General features: G+C 38.4%; 1 protein-coding gene across 50 annotated transcripts in view; it reads left to right on the top strand.

The window, feature by feature from the left end:
• Window positions 1-24,291, top strand: part of ABI3BP (ABI family member 3 binding protein) — a 293,296-nt gene that overhangs the window by 244,959 nt on the left and 24,046 nt on the right. For all 50 annotated transcript variants that reach the window (XM_060416671.1, XM_012188960.4, XM_060416802.1 and 47 more), the window contains 6 exons: window positions 810-887; window positions 2,376-2,480; window positions 5,883-6,011; window positions 6,742-6,810; window positions 14,753-14,962; window positions 20,411-20,519. In XM_060416671.1, coding sequence (XP_060272654.1) covers window positions 810-887; window positions 2,376-2,480; window positions 5,883-6,011; window positions 6,742-6,810; window positions 14,753-14,962; window positions 20,411-20,519 — 700 coding nt within the window. The remainder of the gene's footprint in view (window positions 1-809; window positions 888-2,375; window positions 2,481-5,882; window positions 6,012-6,741; window positions 6,811-14,752; window positions 14,963-20,410; window positions 20,520-24,291) is intronic.

The raw sequence follows: 24,291 nt of genomic DNA, 5'->3' as shown, positions 1-24,291 counted from the left end.
GACTGCCAGCCATGTCAGGGAAGACTATTTTATAATGTAAAAGAATAATAATTTTTAAAAAATAGGACAAAAAGCAAAATGGTTCCCTCTATCCTTAGGATCGCTACCCAAAATCCTAGCATGGGTATTTAGGTGAATGACTTAGTTATAACCAACAGATTATGTTTGAGAGACTTGGGAGATAAAATAGCATGCAGGGTAATTTTCAGATCAGTTTCTTTCAAGCAGCAATTTGGAGTTCAAGGCATGCCCAGGCCTAATTTACAAATTTCAAGAGTACAGATCCAGTCTGTGGCCTAACCAGCCTGCTAACCAAGGCTTCTCAAAAAATATTTTTAAAGTCAATTCATTAGGTACAAACCCAAACATGTTGGAATTATAAGGGTTTTTATTGGGGTAGAGGAGTTAGAGAAAAATATTTTTAAAAACCACAGAATTTACACATGAATATTGGCAAAAAAAATAGTCAGTCGCTGTAGATGAAATCCTTCTGGCAAGACAATAACCCCCAGGCAGGCAGTGCAGGGTGGGCAGCATAAAAAATTAATACAAAGCCACGATCAAAAAATCAAACACTAAATCTTCAGAGAAAAAAATCACAACCGATGAATGCAGTAGGGCTTTAGATATTTTTTTCTATATGCAGACGGGAGAAGCCAATCAAAATGTCTAGGCACAAAAACACCAGTATCCTTGTTCTTAAAAAAAAAAAAAATGCACATTATCACTGACAATTCTATGAAGCTTCTGTGAAGAATGTTTATCACATTTTAGCTGTCTATTTATTCTGTCATTATCTCTGCTCACAGGGGTCAAGCAAGTCCCACTGCCATCTGGTACTGGTAGAAATATATCAATGGATTCTTCTCACCCCACAAAAAAACCAGGTAAGGAATAAGAGGCTGACTCCCTCACTCAGTTCTGCTGCGAAACTTGTAGCTGCAAGTTATATGTGCTGCCACAAAACAAGTAGCACGCTCACAGTCCCCAAAGCATCAGATCCATGCTAACAGTACCTGGGTATTGCTAGATAAACATACTAAAGTATTTGGGAAAATGAAAAGTGCCTTGTGCACAAATTGAATATTAATAAGAACCTCTAATGAGGAACTGATTTAATAATTACTTCACATAATATCCCAAGGGGCCACAATGGATCAAATGCTGAAAAGTAACTGTGGATTCTAATTTTCATCACATACAAGTTTGCCTCTTATGTAGTTTATTATAATATCCTTTTGACAGAAATGATTTATGTTTCTACTTTGAGACTGTTCTCTATATAACAGGCCAAAATTAAGTGGTAATATCTTTGCATTGAATAAGAGCTCTGTGCTTTGTAGAAGGATGCTGTGAAACCTACTCTGATGTATTAATGTCTGGGTGAGACGTCTCTACTGTATCATCACGACTCACTCCTCCTTTCCCCCAGCATATGCACACTCATGCACACATGTGTACAATTCCTAATATCCCAGGAAATACTTAAAGTCACAGAGCATTTTCTTGGATTGTCAATTTTGCTTGAAGATTATTAAACCAATACATTATGCAAAGAAAGAGATGAATTTTTAAGCTTATAACACAGGACTTCAAATAAACTTTGGGTTAAGGTGGACTGCTTCAGGAACTTTAGCCTTGTCAGCCTTTGTGCAGATTATAAAGATTTCTCTCCTCTCTGCCCTTCAGGCAAATCATTCAGAAAAATGTGCCTTTCCTCTGGGTTGGTGCCCTTGCATGAAGGCTCATGTGTGGGTGAGACAGCAGAGTGGGTGTGAAATTTTGCCTCCCACTTACAGCTCCTGGGCCAGGTGCCCTTGTGTGGTGACTCTGATCTGCATGGGCACAGGCTTATTGCTTCTGCCAGTAGGGCTACTTTGTTGTAATCATTTGAGAAGTTCTAAAAGTGTTGGTTCAATTATAATTACGTAATATAGTTGGAGGATGGAGTGGAACACCTACTAAAGGAGAAATTATATGCTTTACTCAAAGCTAAAATGGTGCAAGAATTGTAGTCTGCAAAGCAAGGCAATTGGAGACAGTGAAACTCAGAAATGCTACTGTTGAATCTATACGAGAAGCAAAAGATGTTAAATTCGGTGCATTTGTACAGCCTTTCAAAGGGCAGGTTTACTGATAAATTTTTATCCATAATTAGAGAATATTTTCCCCATTAACTCGTGTGCTTTATTATCCCTGGGTACATTACAAGCACTAATTTAGAAGAACATTATAAAGTATTTCTCACAGGCACTTTTCCATAGAATCTATTCTCTGTCACCCAACGGCTACTTGTCAAATATTTTATTTTATTTTTTAAATGTGATTTTGTAGAGTGAATCTTTATGACCACTTTATTTGTAATATTGTCTCAGCCATAATCCCAGGTACTCGTCGCCCACCCTTGCCACCCAGACCCATGCCCCCACGAAGAAAGCCTTTACCACCCAACAATGTCACCGGAAAGCCAGGAAGTGCAGGTATGTCAGTCATATACCTTCCTTATCCCTCCTTGATTTCAGTTTTACTGGTCAACCACCAGCCCTTCTTGGTGTGCTAGCTCAAGCAACAGACAGCCCTTGGCATGTGTTGGCCCCAAAGACCAGACACTGTCAGTTACAACTTTAAGGACTCCTGTCCTGATTCTGGGTGGGTGGGGTGACAGTCACCATCCTTGTCCATCTAGGTCAGTTTGCTTCTTAGATGCTGGGTGCTTGGTGCTGAGATGGAAGCAGTCACAAGCTCTTCAACAAATGGATTATTTGGGGCTAGATGTTTTGTGCTGCCAACCCACCAGGGGTAATGGAAAATGTCCTCCACTTAACATTCTGTCTCTTGAGATAAAATCCTTTACATCTTCTTGATAGCTACCCTGTCCACCAGCCTTCGTGCTGACCTCAGTATTATGGTTCCAGGAGAAAGACTGGAGGCTGGAATACTCAGGGTGACTGAGCAGGTCTAGTCTATGCAACGAGGCAGACTGCCTCTCACCTCTAGACTGTGGCATGTTTGTCTTTTTCCCATAGAATGACCTCTCCCAGTCACCTGGGACACTTGTACTTCATCCTTGTCTTAAAGAAGCCTCCTATAGCTCCCCAAAGTAGACTTAACACTGCTTCTCTGTCCTGTTTGTCCTTGAAACATACCTCTGTTAGAGCAAACCTCTGTTTTATACCTACTTGTTCATGTCCTTGTCTTCCCCTACTAGATCATGAGCTCTGTGATGACAGATGACACTTTCTCTAAATTCCCAGAACCAAATCCAGTCCTTACTGAGTGAATCCAGTAATCACTGAGTGAATATATGAGTGAAATTAAGAATCAGTGAGCCCAGTTCAGAGCAAAGCTTCATCTCACTCCTCTTAAAGGCTGTTCCACTGGACCTGCCAGCAGATCATAGCATGTTCTCCATCTTTCCCTTCCGCCCTCTTCCCTCATGTCTATCTCCTAAATATTCTGTAGAGGGAATCAGGATAACACTGTTAAGTACAACTGTGGAAGATGAAACTGATAAGGATTTATGAGAAAGGGCATGGATGCCACTCTTTTCACAGGGTGAAAGGAGGATGTGGTGGAGAAGCTTCCATGATGTACTAGGGGACAGCGGCCTCTGGGTTGTTTTCCCATCAGCTAAAGGAGGAATCAGCCTATCATCCATGCTGATGGTGCCTGCTTGAGTCAAGGTCTAGGGACATGGCCCCAGTGAGGAGACCAGGTTTTCTTCATTAATTGTAACCTGGGGCAGCTGAGACTTGAGCTTCTATAGCTCAGGTCAGACTGAAAGTGATGCTCCAGTGTCCTCCATGGAAGAATTAGGGGACCCTCCCTCCACAGAGCTCTCCTGAAAGGCTGTCTTCAGCTGCAGCTCCGCGGCCCTGGTTCCTGCCACGTAAAACCTTGTTCACTCCCATCAATGAGTGTATCTTTGATATAACTCATCCAGCCTGTGGGATGATATAAACACATCCCACTTCTGAGATTAACGCTAGTGCCCTCCCCTCCCTTTGCTATCTATCTCTAATTCAAAAGAAATGTCTACATTGAGGAGAGAAAGTGCAAGTGTTAGTTGCTCATTTGTGTCCTACTCCTTGTGATCCCATGGACTGTAGCCGGCCAGGCTCCTCTGTCCATGGAATTCTCCAGGCAAGAATACTGGAGTGGGTTGCCATTCCCTTCTCCAGGGGATCTTCCTGACCCAGGAATTGAACCCAGGTCTCCCGCATTGCAGGCAGATTCTTTACAATCTGAGGCACTAGGGCAGCCCTACACTGAAGAGCCAAACACAAATGAGATCAGTTGTAACATCTGGCCTGATGACCAGCAAAGAAAGTGCATTTGGAATTCGAGAAATCAGTTCAGTGTTCTGGGAGTTCTCTGAAAACATGCCTTCTCGCACATGTGCCTCTGAGCAGAGTCTTGGGCTCCCATGAGGCATCTCCCCCTGTCCCCCATCTCCAGACCTACTGAGGCCTCTCAGTCCTGCTCTCCTTGCCAGGATGAAAATACCATCCAAGCATTTCCACTCAAAAAAGCTCCTGCTGGCAGCAGTGCAGCATCTCATGGTTTTCACTCATCCTCTCATTGGGGCCCACTCCCACCAGGACCAGGAGCCCATCACCCATGATTCCATGCTGGGCCACAGTCCTTACATCAGTCCTTACTCTTTGACTCTCTATCACCTGAGAACAATTCCTTTTCCCATGAAGACTATAAAACCTAATCTAGCCTCCACTCTATGATAGATTGTAGCTCAGACGATAAAGAATCTGCCTGCGATGCAGGAGACCTGGATTCAATCCCTGGGTCGGGAAGATCCCCTGGAGTAGGGAATGGCTACCCACTCCAGCATTCTTGCCTGGAGAATCCCTTGGACAGAGGAGTGGTGGGCTATAGCCCATAGCGTCACAGAGAGTCGGACACAACAGAGCGACTAACACTACTACTCTATTCTACCCATATTTGCATAGACCTTGGGATGGATCCTATTTGGGAGACCTACATGTGTTTTTAGAGCAGAGGAGACATTGTTGAATACAGCATCTCAGAGTAACACTGGTCTGGCCACTAGACCAGAATCACAGTCATTACCTTATAAACATTTCTCTTCTTCCCCCACCATCTCCCATGCCTATCATTTAATCTATAGTCTGGCCACTCCATCCTCTTGATGTCTTTCATGTAAAACCCCTTCCATCCAGTCTCACTGCTTCTTACATAGTTCTCCTCTGTCCTTGCCTACACAACTGCTTTAGTTCTTGATGTCTCTGTCTGCCACCAGCCTTGCAGCCTAACTGTTCACTGTCTCCTTATCTGATCATGTTACTTCCCTAGGGAAAAATTTTTAATGGGCCCTTGTCATCTAAAAATAATATCTAAATCCATGGTATGCAAGGCCCTCCATGAACTGCCCTTCCCTGCCAGCCCCCCCCCCTCCTCTGCTCTCATTGCTTCCTGGCACTCTTGGCTCTCAGGCCTTCAAATTCAACATGCTTTATGACTTGATGCTTCCCTGACTGTGTTCTCCTATAAACTCCACCTAGAATACAGCTCTCCTGCCTACCTACTGATCACTTTTCCTCTTTATTAGGACACCCTCTTGGAAGGCTTTTCTATCTTCCCCCCAGCACCCATCATCTTTCCTCATAGACTTGTCTTCTCTGAAACCTTGTCTTATGCTTCCACAATATTTATAATGCTTCAGTATAATTTGGCTTACACATGTCTGCCAATCAATCAAGGACAGAAGGTCTTATTTTCTCTCTAATCCTGGCATATAGTGCCAAGTCACATGGTAAGTCCTTAATAAATATTTGTTGAGTAGGTAAATAGGGAACTCTGCAGGGCTGCATACAAAACCTGACTCCTTTGGCTCTGCATTATAGGAATCATTTCATCAGACCGAGTAACTTCCCCACCCTTGAGGGCAACACTCAGACCTACAGAAGCCCCCTTGGAGAGAATGGAGACAGATAAAAAGCAACCAACAGCTCCTGCCTCAGGAGAAGATCTTGGTGAGTATGTCAGCCAAGTTCCACTGGATGCTTAGCCACAAAGTACCAGAGGATTTCAAATTAGGGAGAAAAGAGTCCCAGTTTGGATCAATACATTTTACTCAATTTTATGATTGATAGGGACATTTTAATTTAAAATTACACTTACTTCTAATGCTTACTGTGGAATGTGCTCCTTTCCTTTGCAGACATAGAAGGAAGTGCTGAGATCTTTAATAAAGTCTTCCTCAAAAGATCTAGATTATCCAGTCCTTATTCCTAAATCACATGTCATTCCTAATCACACATAACTTAATATATGAATGCATACTGGCTACTTGGTTGTAATCTTTGGTGGTGGTGGTTTGCTCACTAAGTCATATCTGACTCTTGCAACCCCATGGATTCTAGCCTGCCAGGCTCATCTGTCCATGGGATTCTCCAGTCAAGAATACTGGAGTTGGTTGCCATTTCCTTCACCAGGGGATCTTCCTGACCTGGGAATCGAACCCTGTATCTCCTGCATTGTAGGCAGATTCTTTACCACCTGATCTACAAGGGAAGCCCAGCTGTAATCTTTAAATCATTTATTACTCTTCAGAACACCTGCAGCAGGACACAGTTAAGGGCCTTGAAATGTGAATAATATGGATTATAATAATATGGAGATCAAAGTTGCAAGCAATTGACCAGGAGGCATTATAAATATTTATAGCCTTCACTACTTTTTCATTGTATCATCCATCCTCAGATAACATGACTGACTTTAGCTCAAGTCCAACAAGAGAAACTGATCCTCTTGGGAAGCCCAGGTTCAAAGGTACGTATGATCAGCTACAAATCTTACTTTTAAGAAATCTATCTTTGTTGGGTATATTAGTCAACTGTTGCTGTGTAGTAACTACAAAATCTTAGTGGCATATTCTTTTTTTATGTTTATTTTTTTTCTTATTTATTTTTGGCTGTGTTGGGTATTCTTTGCTGCACGAGCTTTTCTCTAGTTGCGGCAAGCAGAGGCTACTGTCTAGTCTCAGTGAAAGAGCTTCTCATTGCAGTGGCTTCGCTTGTTGCAGAGATTGGCTCTAAAGGCACATAGGCTTCAGTGGTTGTGCCTCCTGGGCCCTAGAGCACAGACTTGGTAGTCATGGGGCATGAGCTTAGTTGCCCCATGCCATGTGGTATCTTCCTGGATCAGGGTTTGAACCTGTGTCCCCTACATTGGCAGGCAGATTCTTTACCACTAAGCCATCAGGGAAGCCTAGTAGCATACCCTAAAAAGGATTTATTTCTCATGTGTCTACAAGTCACATGGAGGTCAGCTGATTTAGGATTTGCTTAGCTGGGTGATTCTGTTTCTAGCAGCAGGTACAGCTGGGTCTCTTAAGGTTAGGCTAAGGTCTGCTCCACATCTGTTCATTTTGGTACCCAAGATGAAAGACTAACAGTGACCCAGAGGAAGCTGTTCTATAACAATACAAGTAAAGAGAGAAGAAGTCCAGATATACGACAACATTTCAACCTCTTTGTGTTATACCTGCCAATATTCAATCCCAAAAGAAAGTCACAGAGCTAAGCTCAAATTGAAGATAGGGGAAATATACTCTTTCCATGAATATAGAGAATATTTTTGAACAGTAATCTAATCTACCAAAGTAAAAGATATTATATGATATAGACTAGTGTTTCCTTTTGTGATCTGTTTTTCTGAAGTATAAAATTTGATAAATTTTAATATATGTATATATTCATGTAACCATCGTCACAATCAAGATAATGAGTGTGTGCAACACCTCAAAGTTTCATCATGTACCTTTATAATCCCTCCTCTCCACTTCTCCCACCTAACCTCTAGTCTCAAGGTAACTATATTATAGATTGTTGCTGTAGTTTTTCAGTCACCAACTCATGTCCAGCTCTTTGTGACCCCATGGATTACAGCATGCCAGGCTTCCCTGTCCTTTACTATCTCCTGGAGTTTGCTCAAACCCATGTCCATCAAGTCAGTGATGCCATCCAACCATCTAATCCTCTGTCGTCCCCCTCTCCTCCTGACCTCAATCTTTCCCAGCATCAGGATATTTTCCAGTGAGTTGGCTCTTCACATCAGGTGACCAAAATATTGGAGCTTCAGAATCAGCCCTTCCAATGAATATTCAGGGTTGATTGCCTTTAGGATTGACTCGTTTGATCTCTTTACTGTCCGAGGGACTCTCAAAATTCTTCTCCAGCACCGTAATTCAAAAGCATTAATTCTTTGGCACTCAGCCTTCTCTATAGCCAACTCTTACATCCATACATGATTAGTGGAAAAACCATAGCTTTAACTAGATGGATCTTTGTCAGCAAAGTAATGTCTCTGCTTTTTAATATGCTGTCTCGGTTTGTCATAACTTTTCTTCCAAGGAGCAAGCATCTTTTAATTTCATGGCTGTAATCACTGTCTGCAGTGATTTTGGAGCCCAAGAAAAGAAAATCTGTCACTGTTTCCACCTTTCCCCCATCTATTTGCCATGAAGTGTTGGGTCCAAAGTCATGATCTTAGTTTTTTGAATGCTGAATTTTAAGCCAGCTTTTTCACTCTTGTCTTTCACTTTCATCAAAAGGTTCTTTAGTTCCTCTTCGCTTTTTGCCATTAGAGTGGTATCATCTGCATATCTGAGGTTGTTGATATTTCTTCCAGCAGTCTGGATCCCAGCTTGTGATTCATCCAGCCTGACATTTCCCATAATGTACTCTGCATATGAGTTAAATAACAGAGGGACAATATATGGCCTTGATGTACTGTTTTCTCAATTTTGAACCATTCCATTGTTCCATGTCCAGTTCTAATTGTTGGTCTTGACCCGCATATATATTTCTCAGAAGGCAGGTAAGGTCATTTGGTATTCCCATCTCTTGAAGAATTTTCCACAGTTTGTTGTGATCCACACAGTCAAAGGCTTCAGTGGTCAATGAAGCAGAAGTAGATATTTTTCTAGAATTTTCTTCCCTTTTCTGTGATCCAACGGATGATGGCAATTTGATCGCTTGTTCCTCTTCCTTTTCTAAATCCAACTTATACATCTGGAAGTTCTTGGTTCACTTGTTGAAATCTAGTTTGAAGGATTTTGAGCATTACCTTGCTACCATGTGAAATGAGCATAGTTGTATGGTAGTGTGAAAATTCTCCAGCATTGCCTTTCTTTGGGATTGGAATGAAAACTGACCTTTTCCAGTCCTGTGGCCACTGCTGAGTTTTCCAGATTTGCTGTCATATTGTGTGCAGCACTTTAACTGCATCATCTTTATAAACTAATATGCATTTTTGGAGTTTCACATAATAGAAAATAATGTATTATAAACTTCCTTTCGGATTTCTTTTACTTATCATAACTATTTGGTGATGCATCCATGTTGGTATATGTATCAACTGTCTATTCCTTTTTATTGCTTATGAATATTCTATGCATAGATATATAATAATTTATTAAAACACCATGACATTTGGGGTGTTTCCAGCATTTTTACATTACCAGTAAAGTATGCTATTCTATGACCATTCAGGTACAAGTCTTGTGTGGACATATGTTTTCATTCTTTTTGGGCAAATTCCTATAAGGGGATGGCTAGATCATATGTAAGTGTATAGTTAACATTTTAAGGAACTGCCAAACTGTTTTTCACAGCAGTTGTCCTGTTTCGCCTTTCTGTCAGCAGTGTATGAGGGTTCCAGTTCATCCACATCTTTTCTATCACTTAGTATGGTCAGCCTTTTAAATTTAAACCGTTTAAAAAAGTATATAGTAGTATCTGTGATTTTATCTTGCATATCCCTAATGACTAAGGATGCTGAACATCTTTTCATGTCCTTATTTGCCATCTGTATATCCTTTTTGATATGTCTCTTTAAATTTTTTTAATATTTTTATTGTGTTGCTTATTTTCTTATTGTTGAGTTTTAAGAGTCTTTATATTTTCTGGGTTGAAGATCTTTTTCAGGTACGTGTTTCACAAACATTTTCTCCCTGTGTGGCTTCTTTTTTAATTTTAATGAAGCTTGGTTTATTGATTCGGTTTTTTATAGATTGCATCTTTGGTGTTACATTTAAGAAATCTTTGACTAATCAGAGATCACAAAGAGCTCCTCTGTTTCCTTGTAGAAGGTTTCTACTTGTACATTTAAGTCTAGGATCCATTTTGAGTCAAATTGTGTGTATGATACAAGATATGAATGCAAGTTTATTTTCTTAAGGATATCAAACTGTTCCACCATATTTGTTAAAAAAATTATTGTTCCTTCACTGAATTTAATTTGTACCTTTGTCAAAAACCAAGTGTCCATACATACATGGCACTGTCTAGGTGTTCTCTAGTTGTCCCGCTGATCTATTTAGCTACCTTTCCATCAATACCACAGTGTCTGGATCACCGTGGTTTTATGATAAGTGCTGCAATTGGGTTGTGTTCGTTCTCCAACATTGTTTTTATTTCTTTAAAGTTGTTTTGGTGGTTCTAGGTCCTTTTGGATCCCTAGCTAAATCTTAGGATGAATTTATCAATGTCTAAAGAAAAATAGCCTGCTCATATTTTTATTAGAATTTCATTGAATCTGCAAGTCAATTAGAAAGCATTGACAGCTGAACACTATTGTCCTCCTACCTAGGAACATGGTACATCTCACCATTTATTTAGGTATTATTCATTTCTCTCACTAATGATTTTTAGTGTAGGGTGCAGCATGCTTGGGGCTGGTGCATGGGGATGACCCAGAGAGATGTAGTGGGGAGGGAGGTGGGAGGGGGGGGTCATGTTTGGGAACGCATGTAAGAATTAAAGATTTTAAAATTAAAAAAATAATAAAAAATAATAAAAAAGTGAAATAAAACATAAAAGTAGCATTTTAAGTTTCAGTTTCCTACTGTTCATCACTAATATATAGGAAAACAACTGATTTTTTTGTACAGTGACTTTATATTCTACAATCTTGCAAAGCTCTTTAGATTTTTTTGTAGATATGCTGGGTTTTCTATATACAGAACTATGTCATCTAAGAGGAAGGCTTTCCTTCCTCCTTTCCAACTTGAGTACCTTTTTTCTTGCTCTTCTATACTGGCTAGAACCTCCAGAAAAGCACTGAATTGAAAGTGAGGACTGATATCTTTTTCTTATTCCTTATCTTAGAGAAAAACCATTTAGTCTTTCACCATTAAGTATGTTGTTGCCTGTGGTTTTTTTATAGATGTCCTAATTGAGTTGAGAAAGTTCTCTTCTATTCCTGCTCCAGTGAGAATTGTTATCAGAAATGAATGCTAGATTATGTCTAATGATTTTTCTGGCTTTATTGAGATACTTATAAGGTTTTTCTTTTCTTTTAGTGTGTTAATATGATAAAGTAATTGTTCTTGAATTGTAGATTAACGTTGCATTCCAGGGACAAATTCCCCTTGGTTATAGTGTATTCTCATTTAAATATATTGTTGATTTAATTCCCTAAAATTTTGTTTAGAATTGTATTCAGTGAGGGATATTGGGCTGTTATTTTCTTTTCTTGTAAAATCTACTCAAGTTTTAGTGTCAAAATAATACTGAACTTTTCAATTTTCTAAAAGGTTTAGAATTAGTATTGCTTCTTCCCTAAATATTTGGCAGTATTCACCACTAAAGTCATCTGAGCCTCACATTCTCTTTGTGAAAAGTGTTTTACTTGTAATTCATTATAATTGGAGAAGGAAATGGCAACCCACACCAGTACTCTTGCCTAGAAAATTCCATGGATGGAGGAGCCTAGTAGGCTACAGTCCATGGGGTCTCAAGAAGTCGGACACAACTGAGCGACTTCACTTTTTCTTTCTTTCTTTTCTTTAATAGGTATAGGACTATTCAGTATACTTTCTTCCATAGTGAGCTTTCATAATTTTTGTCTTTCAAGTTATTGGTCTATATCATCTAAGCTATCAAATTTATTTTTCTTTTATTTTGATATCTGAATAATCTGTAATGATGTCACCTCTCTCTTTCCTGTTATTGATTATATATGCCTTTTCTCTCTTTCGCCTAATCAGCCACAGTATAGGTTTATCAGTTCTTTTGATCTACCTAAAAGTTCAATTTTGGGTTTCATTTATTTTGTGTATTACTTTTCTGTTTTCCATTTCATTTATTTTTACTTTGATCTTTATTATTTCCTTTTTCTGCTTAATTTGAGTTTAATTTGCTCTTCTAATTTCTAAGGTTCAAGATGATTTGAGACCTCTCTTCTTTTTAAATATGAAATTCAGTGCTACAACATTTTCCCTAGGTATTATTTAAGCAGCATCTAAAAATGTTTGATATACTGTGTATTCAGTTTTAGCCTATTCAAAATACTTTTAAATTTCCTTTTGATTTCTTCTTTGGCTTATTAGAAGTAGGTTACTTAATTTCCAAATATTTCAAGATTTTCAAGAGATCATTCTGTTACTGATTTTTATTAATAACTACATTGTTGTGAATATACTCTTATTTCCTCGGTCATTTTAAATTTATTGAGACTTTTTTATGGTCCAGAATATAGTATATCTTGGTGTGTATGTTTTGTGTATACTTAAAAAAAATGTGTATCTTCCTAGTCTTAAGTGGAATATTATATTAGTTCGCTAGGGCTGCCAAAACAAAATACTATAGACTTTGGCTTAAGCAACCAAAATTTATTCTTTCTCAGTTCTAGAGTCCAGAAGCCTTATTTCAAGGTATTATCAGGTTGGATTTCTCTTATTGGAAGTTAAATCTTCAACACAGGAATTTTAGGAAAACGTAATTCAGTCCATAACAAGTGTTCTATAAAAATATCAATTAAATCAATTTGCTTGGTTATATTGTGCAATTCTTTTATATCCTTTGTGATTTTCTATCAACTTGTTCTATCCGTTAATGAGAGAATACCAAAATCTCTAGCTCTAACTGTAGATTTATTTCTACTTTCTTCTTCTGTCACTTTTTTTTTTTTTGCTCCATGTATAGTAAAGGTCTGTATTCAGGCATAGACCTCAATTACTTAGGATTGTAATAAACTAATGAATTGGTTCTTTATCATTATAAAGTGACCTTTTTGTTTATGGTAATATTCTTTGATGATATAGTTAGGTTTAAATCTATTATCATCTTGCTATTTTTTATTTGTTCCATCTATTCTTTTTTCCCTCTTTCCTTCTTTTTCAGCCTTCTTTTGGACTGAATATTTCTATGATTCCATTTTACCTTTCTTGTTGTCCTCTTAGCTATAACTTTGTCTTGTTATTTTAGCGAATAATTGGGGTTCATAGAATGTGTCCTTAACTTCACAGTCTAGCTTCCAGTGATATTCCACAACTTCATAAACAGTTGAATGTGAAGTATAAGAACTTTACATTAGTATAGCAGCTTTTCTTTCCTGACTATTGGGCTATTACTTTACTTTTGCATGTTATATAGATCACACTAAATTGTAATTATTTTTGTTAAACAATAAGCTATCTTTTAGAGGGAAATAATAAGATAAATATTATGTATATTTACCTATATAGTTACCATTTCCAGTGCTTATCATTCCTTTGTGTGCAGCCATATTTCCACCTGGTATCATTTTCCTTCTGCCTGGAGAACTTCCGTGAATCTTCCTTATAGGTTGGGTGTGCTAGTCGTGAATTCTTTCAGCTTTTGTATGTCTAAAAAATATTTTGCCTGTTTTTTTAAGATATTTTCACTATAGAATTCTAGATCATAACTTTTTGTTGTTGTTTTGGTTTTTGTTCTTTAATATATAAGGACATCTCTCTGTTGCCTTCTCACTTGCTTTCTATACAATGAGAAATTTGCCACGATCCTTCTTTGTTGTCCTATCATGTCTTTTCTTCTCTGCTCTCTTTGAAGATCTCCAGAAATTTAATTTGGGTCTTTTTTATATCTTCCATTTCTTAACTTTTTGACCACGTGGATTATAGTGATAATAACTGTTTTATTGTCCTTGTCTGATTATTCTAACATCTATGCAAGTTCCAGTTTGACTCCAAATGATTTATTTTTCTCATTATGGGTAATATCTTCCTGTAAGGAATTTATCTAGTTGGGTGCTGTGGTGGCAGTTTAGTCACCAAGTCATGTCTGACTCTTGCAACCCCACGAACTGTAGCCCGCCAGGCTCCTCTGTCCATGGGATTTTCCAGGCAAGAATACTGGAGTGGATTGCCGTTTACTTCTCCAGGGGATCTTCCTGACCCAGGAATCAAACCCAGGAATTGAACCCAGGTCTCCTGCATTGCAGGCAGATTCTTTATCGACTGAGCTACGAGGGAAGCCCATTGGGTGCTGTATATGTTTGTTATTCTTAAAATATTGTTGGATCTTATTCTGGGGTGCAATTAAACAACTTAAAACCACTTGATCTTTCTGAGCCTGGCTTTTAAGGTTTATTGGTAGGACCAGAACTACATTTTAGTGTAAGGCAAATCATTCCCCACTACTGAACCAAGATCCTTTGAGTACTCTTTCCAGCACCCTATAAATTATGCAGTTTAAACCAAATTACTTTTGGATATTAGCATAAGCTAAACCTATTTAGAAAATTAAATCAATAGTATCCATATCATGCATCCCAAAGATAGGATTCTGGATTTTTCCAAATTCAAACCATCCACATCACTGCTCTCATCCATCTGCTTATAGTATTAGATCAAATATCCTCAAACAGATTGTTTTACTTATGAATTCTCCTCCACCTTTTTTACAAGCTCAAAAAAACAAAATGCCCGATGTCCTCTCTCTCTTAGGTCCTCATGTGCGGTATATCCAAAAGCCTGACAACAGCCCCTGCTCCATCACCGACTCTGTCAAGAGATTCCCCAAAGAGGAGGCCACAGAGGGGAATGCCACCAGCCCACCGCAGAACCCACCTACCAACCTCACTGTTGTCACTGTGGAAGGGTGTCCCTCCTTTGTCATCTTGGACTGGGATAAGCCACTCAATGACACTGTCACTGGTAAGAGCATGGCATGCGGACTGTTGCTATGGTGGGAAACAATGATAAGATGATGCTTTGGGAATGTGGTACCTCAAGTCAGACTGTGATCCTGGGTGATGTATCTCAGGAACAGCAAGTCCCTGCAGAGTTCTTTTGTCTCTTGGCAGATGATTTTCAAAAGTGTCATAAGACGGGAAAGATCGTCTTTGTCTTGGTTATGGTCTCGCTGTTAACCTAGAAGATCTCTTAAGTTATATATCTTCTTTCTCCTCTCAGAACTTTTTCTCAATGTGAAAGTATATCTAGTTTTTCCATTACCAGAAGATACAAATAACATATGAGAAGTTGCCACTGCTAATAGTATTTAAACCAATTTTCCTTTCACCATCCCAGTTTCTAGACTGACCTAGAACTTTGAAGCAGGCTAAACATTATTATTTCAGTCATTTTATGAGAATTTTTTTTACTTATTTATTTTTAATTGGAAGATAATGCCTTTACAAGGTTGTGTTGATTTCTGCCGTATATCAGCATGAATCAGCCACAGGTATGGTTTTTTAAAAATTCTATTCCTGGTCAATTTTCTGCCCATCTCAGGGAATTTTGATTCTGCTACTCCTCATAAAAATGATAATGAAAAATAAGAAACTCTGAGTCACTCTTTGAGTTTGTTATGTGAGATTTTAATTTTCCATAGTGAACAAGAGAGTCAGACTAGAGAGAAGAGGGGAGGGTGGGATGACTAACCACCCAGATCAGCTAGAGGATGAAGCAAAGAATGTGAGTACCTGTGTGTCCTGCTTCCTATGCCCAAGGTGGGCAGGTGGAACAGAGGGGCCCACTGAGAGGCTGTCAGAGAGTAGAGGGCAGTACACAGGGTAAGGTGAGCAGTGGGGAGGTTCAGGAGCTGCCAAACAGTTTTCTTTGAATAAAGGAGAAAACAGCAGCTATTTCTCTTCAGACAAAGCCATTTAGTCTGGGCAGCTTCCAGTGTAAGCAGCTTGTTGTTGTTCGGTTGCTAAGTCATGTCTAGCTCTTTGAGACCCCGTGGACTACAGCACACCAGGCTTCCCTGTCCTTCACTATCTGCCAGAGTTTGCTCAAATTCAGCAGCTAATCTTTGCTTAACTGGCCTTTAAAAAAAAAAACAAAAACATATTTTGTGAATTTCCTTTCTCATGCAGTTTTGACTAGTCTTCTTTACGTGGGATTATGCCAGTAGGTATTATCATCCCAATATCTAAAAATCAATCAATTTCTAAGTATTGATTATCTACATGTATTAAAAAGTTTAAAATTCTCAATCCACATGCAGTGCTAATAAGGAGTTCCTGTAATAGTCTGAGACTTAGTTCTCACAAGACCAAATGATTTATAAAAATTTCACTTCCCTTAAAGATATAGAACATCAAATTGGCATTGGTTAATCTAATACGTCTAATAATCTAATACACATTCACTTGGGTATGATTTAGCTTTTGAAAACAGCAGGATTTTCCTTTTATCATGATATAAAATGATATAAATGATAGCTTCTTAAAATGATATAAATCTGTAATCTCAAAGTATCATAAATAGGATATACTTTATCTAACCAATTAGTTTTGACATTATTATTATTAAATGTTAATGAGCTGTTGAGATCTTTCACTAGATACTAGACTGATGATAACAATTTTCATGGATAAGGACCACATCTGTAATAATAATATTTTATACATAGAAATAAGTCAGGATTTAGTCACTATTTACTTAGCTTATGTTTAAACATTGAACCATATGCCCTGATGATCTATTTTTTCCAATAAATACCACTTGATTTCAAATATAATCTTTTATAAACCAGTAGTTCAGATAATATAGAGATTAATTCTCAAATCATTAGAAATGGTTTTTCAGGAAAGGATTAAGAAAGGTAACAAAAGAGAGGGAACATATTCTTCATTTCCCTAGTTGACTTCTGTCAGTAATCTTTCTTCTAGTTGATAGGCATGTATTCACCTCTAGTAAATACATCCAAATTCTGATGCTTCTCCATGACCCTTCCACACTAAAGTAGAAATAGGTACACCATAAAGATTGGCCATAGCCTAGATCTTTAGACAACTTAAAGTTAAGTTAGTCATAAGTTGTCATTTTGTGATATGTCAAGAGCATGTGGACATAGATTTAAATCCCAGACCAAGTATGTTCTAGATAATGCAACTTGAATCTATAATTAGCCTCTCTGAACTTCTAGTTTTTTATTTGTAATAATAATAATTCCCATTGTTATCAATTTGTTGTGAGTATAAAACTTAACAGAATTCATGCAGCATAAATTAGAAGCTGTTAAATGAACATGTGTCATCAGCAGCAACAGCAGGACTGGCAGCAGTAATACCACCATTATTATTTTCATGCTGCACTGACCAGACTGTGATGTTCCCAATCTTCATAATAAATGATTATCTTCTAAGTGAATTATCTCATAAGGGGTTTAAAACCCTCTGAGGGGGGTAAAAGAGACCACCTATTCAGTGTCAGTTCTTTGTTGATTTTCTTATATCCTTACTCTTAAAGAAACTATTTTTTAAATTCCCTATCTTAAAATAAGAAATATGAACACACACTTTTTTGTTGGTGGTGGTAGAGTTTTAGAATGTTGGTGCATTTATGAAAAAGCTATTATCACTTTAAAAAATTAAAAAGGAAAGATACATACATTCTAAAACAAGAATTCTGACAATTCTAAAACAAGAATTCCGAGAAAAATTCTAAATAACTTTTTAATTATGAAGGGAACTTCTGGATCTATTTTGAAAACTCCAAAGTTTCAGGACTAAAATCATATTAAATTAACATTTAAACATTAGGAATGGCCCAAACAAAGATTTTTTTTTTAATTTTAGTTTTTATTTTTAAATTTTAAAATCTTTAATTCTTACATGCATTCCCAAACATGAACCCCCTCCCACCTCCCTCCCCATAACAACTTTCTGGGTCATCCCCATGCACCAGCCCCAAGCATGCTGCATCCTGCGTCAGACATAGACTGGCGATTCAATTCACATGATAGTATACATGTTAGAATGTCATTCTCCCAAATCATCCCACCCTCTCCTCTCCTCTGAGTCCAAAAGTCCGTTATACACATCTGTGTCTCTTTTCCTGTCTTGCATACAGGGTCGTCATTGCCATCTTCCTAAATTCCATATATATGTGTTAGTATACTGTATTGGTGTTTTTCTTTCTGGCTTACTTCACTCTGTATAATCGGCTCCAGTTTCATCCATCTCATCAGAACTGATTCAAATGAATTCTTTTAACGGCTGAGTAATACTCCATTGTGTATATGTACCACAGCTTTCTTATCCATTCATCTGCTGATGGACATCTAGGTTGTTTCCATGTCCTGGCTATTATAAACAGTGCTGCGATGAACATTGGGGTACATGTGTCTCTTTCAATTCTGGTTTCCTCGGTGTGTATGCCCAGAAGTGGGATTGCTGGGTCATAAGGTAGTTCTATTTGCAATTTTTTAAGGAATCTCCACACCGTTCTCCATAGTGGCTGTACTAGTTTGCATTCCCACCAACAGTGTAGGAGGGTTCCCTTTTCTCCACACCCTCTCCAGCATTTATTGCTTGCAGATTTTTGGATCGCAGCCATTCTGACTGGTGTGAAGTGGTACCTCATTGTGGTTTTGATTTGCATTTCTCTAAGGTGACTGCTTTCATGGATGAAGCAACTGGAATATCATATAAACTCTTTCAATGACTAATCAACATTTGAATCTTTTGAACTGGAATCTTTCCAATTTTCAAGTTTTAAGATACAACTCAGGGATAATAAAGAATAATAAAAGACATAATAATAATAGGTACCACCTGTTGAGCAAAACACTGTTAAGCACTTTTAATATGTTCCTACTTTAATCCCTATAAGTAACACTATGAAGAGACACTATGGACATTTTACAGATGGGAAAACTGAGACTGAGATCCAGGCAAGTGGCTTGGTCTGTTTCTTTCCATTAAGCCATGCAATTTCCTTTAAAAAAAAAAAATGTTTTACTTCCATTCTAATTACTCCCTTCTTTTTCTAGTAAATGCCCCTTTAGGGCAGAGGGAAAAGTATAATTTGAATATCTGAATTCAGGATGCTGCCTCTCCCTCTCTTTTCATGCTCTGTTAGAATAGAAAGTCAACTGAGACATAGATTGGGAGCAGAGTCTGAGGAAGACATACTAAATATCAGCCATTAGTCTTTTAAAAACTGCATTCATGTGTCCAGATACAATGGCCATTGCCTTCTAGTCTAATTTAAAATTTTCAAAAGGATGGTCATAGGAAATTATTCTGAAAAGGTGGTCCTACATCTTGGATGTTTTTAATTTACCATTAAAGATCCTTCCCAAATTAAAACTGGTGATTATAAGTCTCCATGAGTTATCCTGTAATTTCAGCTTTATGTCCAATATTATCTCCTACCTTTGGTCTCAGCGCTAACAGCTGAAGTCCCAGTAACTCACAACCTTCCCACTTTCCCCAAAGCCCACCACTTGTGTATTTCTTCATATTGACAGAACTGTTTTTGAGTGGGCTTTTGTGGTTGTTTGTTGGTTTTTGCTTGATTTTTGTAATTCTCTTTGTGATCTCATAGCATGTATTAAACTAAATCCCAACTGACAACAGGGAAAATATATTAGTAAATTATATTATCTTACTCTGAAAGTCTCTCTCTTTTGATTAGCCCTAAGTTCATAGAAAGCTACACTTCAGGTAAGTTTATATGGATCTCTATACTAACTTTAAGGATAAAGTTTCATTTTGCTTTGTTTTAATTCAAGGATAATTATCAAGGGGGCATATATAAGCAGTATGTACAAGACTTATGTAACTTATGTAAGCAGTATGTACGAAAATCTTGTATTTCTGTGGTTCAAAATAATGGACTCTGGGAAAATGTAGTTCATTATTTGGTGAAATGTTGTTTGGTGCTATGGTTTTAACTGTTACTTGCAGCAGTACCGTGTCATCAGTGACCATTTCCCAGCTACGCTGTAAAGCCCTACGAGCAGGGAATGTGCTTCTGCTGAAGCCCCACTCCTCATAGAATGTTTCTTACAAAACTGCACTGGGTTTTCCAGCAATGGCAGATCTGACTTACATATCAAAATGATAAGTTACCCATATACAGAGCTACCCCACGAGTGTCATCACTTTACACAGTTACCAGGCCTTTCCTGCTCTGATAGAGAGAAAACAAAAACGGTCCATGAGCAACTCTCCAACTGCTTTGGGACCTTCACCATCAACTGATAATCTCCATCTAGAAGTTGCAAATGTGTATGATCAATAGGTCTCAGGCCTGCCATCTCAGTTGCTCACTTTTATGAGAGTGACTTTTTAGGCTGTTAGCTTCAAGAACATTCAGTTTGCCTGAGCATAAAGACAAGTGTCTGTTGGCCTTTTTGCTTTTCAGAATATGAAGTTATATCCAGAGAAAATGGGTCATTCAGTGGGAAGAACAAGTCCATTCAAACAACAAATCAAACCTTCTCCACAGTAGAAAATCTAAAACCAGACACAAGGTAAGGTGAATTCTGAGAGCGTAAAAATCATAACAAAGGAGTGAAATGACATCATCCTTTTCCATCCGAAGGGAGGGTCTAATTTGCATTTCATTCTTTGGCTTTCTGTACACAGCACTAGAGAATCCTGGAGTCATGGTTTGCAAATATGCAACTGACTGGTGGGGATACAGGAACTGACAAGTCGGTCTTGTAAGCTAACATTAGAGCTGGGGACACTGAGAGGTAGAAGGCCATTAATATCGAACATTGATATTAAATACCAAAGCTTAGAGGAGGAAAAGTCTACAGACCAGAGAAAACTGGAGTGTGGATGGTATAAACTAGATTTGAAGCACGGAAAGTTGGCTGACGTGCCGGAAGAGGAGGGGAGGGAAACAAGCCATGTGACGAATATAGGTAAACATTTTTAAGAGTTAATGCTTAAAATAGTTACAGACTAGACACAGTCTTCCTTTACTTTGGGGTCTTTTTATTATAGACCAATGAGAATAGATTTTGTTTAAATGGACATATATTAATTATTCAATAATAACTTTTCTTGGCATCCCTTATTACACATTGATACCAGATTGTTTACCTTTTTTTTTTTTTTCGGGTTGTTTATCTTGCTGTATAGTTTTGTGATTCCTTTTTAAATCTAAAGCATGTAATAATTTATCAGTTTATTTTATTGTTGCAAGAAAAATAAGAGCCTTAGACATTTCTAAAAATGTAATAGGGGAGAGGGTTTTGGTCTTGTGTTTGTTTTACATGGCTAAATCATTAAATGTATTACTCGAGCGGACTCTCAAATGGATATAGCCAAGTACCGCCTTAATAAAGCCAAAGTGCTAAATTCATTTCTGGACTAGATTTCACTCTGTGGGAAATCAGTTTCTTCCCTCAAACTCCAACACACTATTTGATAAACCACCCCTGCTTTCCGAATAAAACAACAACAAAAAAGAAATCCTGACATCTTAAGTTACAGTATACCAGGCAAATACAGATCAGTTTTCCAGATTGAGGAGTTTTTCAAGAATGAGTATTTCATAACCTGATGAAGATCCTCCATGTTGAAAAAGATCAGTGAAGGTGAAACCTGGAACTTCAGCATCAGAGGTTTTTTGTTTTTTGTTTTGGTTATATTTTATTTCTCGTATCTCTCATTGTCATCTGACTGAATTGAAGAGGTGTTAGTGTGACACCAGAAGAGCCTGTTTGGCTCTGACAACAGGGAGACTCCTGATCTTTTCAGGGGAAAAGGAAGCATCTAATTCATTAGAGATACTATGCTGTATATAAACTATAGTCCTATACTGCAAGAGTAACATCTTTCCACAAGTGTGGCGTTGTTTCCCTTAAAGTTCTCTGCTTTGACTCATACTATGGAAAATTTTGCAAATGTTAATTTTCTTAAAGAGATTAGGTTGGCCAAAATTAGCATGTATCTCAGTAAAAGCCCATTTGATGATCTTGGTTCTGCTTCCTTAGCCAGAGTAACAGGGAGAAGGCCTATTTTTACCATAATGCATTTTAAAGAAACAGGAAAAGAGTAAAGGTCATTTAATTTGTACTTTTTAATAGGCGGACTTGGGCTTACCGAACTTGCTTTTTATTCCACCTAAAAAAAAAGTGAGCCATGTAGTACACAGAAGGTGCATTGAAGGGCATCCAATTTCTAAGTGTTCATTGTGTTCTGTTTCTGAATCAGGCTATTCTCAGGTTTCACAGTGCACCTATTAGCTCATGATCAGAGGTAGAACACAGTTATGCCAGGGACATTTGAAACATAACTTGTTTGTAAAAGGTTTGCGTCTGCATTCAGCTAACATTTACCTGGTGCCAGTGGTGTGGTCAGCCCTGTGCTTGGTCAGCCTCCAAACAGGAGTAAACATCCGGGCTGTCTTTAAGGAGCTCCAGGCTAATGGGGCAGACCGCTAGTGACCGATTATTGTACACAGAGCGGTAGGAGTTCAGGTAGAAGTCTGCACCAGAGGCAGTGGGAGCCCAAAGTGGGTGGCATGTCACAAAGTCTGGGGAATTAAAGGAAAGACAAAACTTCCTGGAGAAGGTGACACCTAGGTTGAGGGGTGATGAGTAGGCAGGAGCCAGTCAGGCGACTGTGGTAAGAGAAAGGAAGGTCAGAGAGAATAGCGCGTGTCAGCACCGTGGCGGAAATGGTGTGGTTGTGCATGGTGAAAACCAGGCTGCTTTCATGAGTGTGGGGGACAAAAAGTGGAGAGAAGTGGAAGCAAAGAGAAGCAGAAGCCATGTTAGGGAGGGCCTTCCATGCCAGATCTTGGCTCAGATGGTAAAGAATCTGTCTGGAGTGTGGGAGACCTGGGTTCAATCCCTGGATCTGGAAGCTCCCCTGGAGAAGGGAATGGCAACCCACTCAAGTATTCTTGCCTGGAGAATTCTGTGGACAGAGGAGCCTGGTGGGCTACAGTCCCTGGGGTCACAAAGAGTTGCACACGACTGAGTGACTTAACACCTTCACTTTTCTATGCCAGATCAGGGAATGTGGTCAAGTGATGGGGAGACCTTGAAGCATGGTAACTGGGGAGTAACTTGCTCTGACTTTCATTTTAGCTTGCATTCTAACTTTTCTTTACTTAGAATAATCAATTTTGATATTAAAGCTACTTGTAATGAGTAGTTGGTAGAACACATCCAACTGAAAGTAACTTTTTGTTAATTTCTTGCATGAGTACCATTGTGGCATCTGATTGAATTGGTCAAATGGGGACATAAGAGAAAAGTGCCTTAGGGCTGAACTGGATTTCACTCTGAATCACAGGGCCTGTCAAGTCGTGAGGTTCATGTCTAGTTTCCAGTTATAATTGTTGTAGGACTCATGCTACTTGTTCTTGGCGTTTGCCTTAGACTCAGATACAACCACTCACCTTTGTCCCACTGTTGTGTGTCTCTTACTTGTCTCTCCTGTCCACTATCAATATGCCTTCTAAGGAGGACCCCTGTGACCTCCATGCACACAACTTAGGTAAAATACTAGTCCTCAAAGTTACTACTGATAGTGAGGCTACAGCAGGCATAATAAAATTGCAAGTTCCCCAATTTGGGCTTGTTGGCTCTTTTATTACAAACTGTTTTCATACTGTCTTACATTGTAAAGGCAAGGTTCCTTACCACTGTATCTTCTCTGCCCCAATCATAACCCAAGATTAATGCAAATAAGAGACACCCTGTAAAATAAAGAGGAAGTATGTCCAGGATGCAGTTAACAGATGGTTTTATTAGCTATAAAGAATGACTGTAATCACACTTCATCCTTTGTGGAAAATTTTGAGTCAAAATATACAGTAAATTCCCCACATAAGCCAACTCTGAATGATAGCTGTTAAAATTCTTCCATGAGCTTCTGGAATTCCCTATTCGAAAAGCTGGAAGATAATAACTTCTGAAAGAATATCTATAGCTTGTTCCTATTCTAGGAGACACATGTAAAGAACTGATTTTTAGTCACCTTTTTCATCATTTGTCCTGACTAAAAAACAGGAGCTCTAAAAACAGGTCATAATTAGCAGCTAACTGTTAAACAGTGACATGGGTGGGATAAAGGTTGCTGTTAGAACATTTAACCTGCATGATCAAGGCAGAGAAAAGAGATCTACAGAGCCTTAAATATACACACACTATTCTAGAACCAAAAAGACAGTCAACGATGCTACCTTCTCCCGCCTGTTTTTAGTGATGTAGCCAGGTTGTTACTTACTCTGGAGAAGTTTGAAAAATAACCCACAGTAAGAGACTTCAATCTTGGCAT

This window comes from Ovis aries, chromosome 1 (assembly GCF_016772045.2).
Source record: "Ovis aries strain OAR_USU_Benz2616 breed Rambouillet chromosome 1, ARS-UI_Ramb_v3.0, whole genome shotgun sequence".
NCBI classification, from domain to species: domain Eukaryota; kingdom Metazoa; phylum Chordata; class Mammalia; order Artiodactyla; family Bovidae; genus Ovis; species Ovis aries.
The sequence above is the reverse complement of the archived record's forward strand: the minus strand, read 5'-3'. Positions and strand labels throughout refer to the sequence as shown.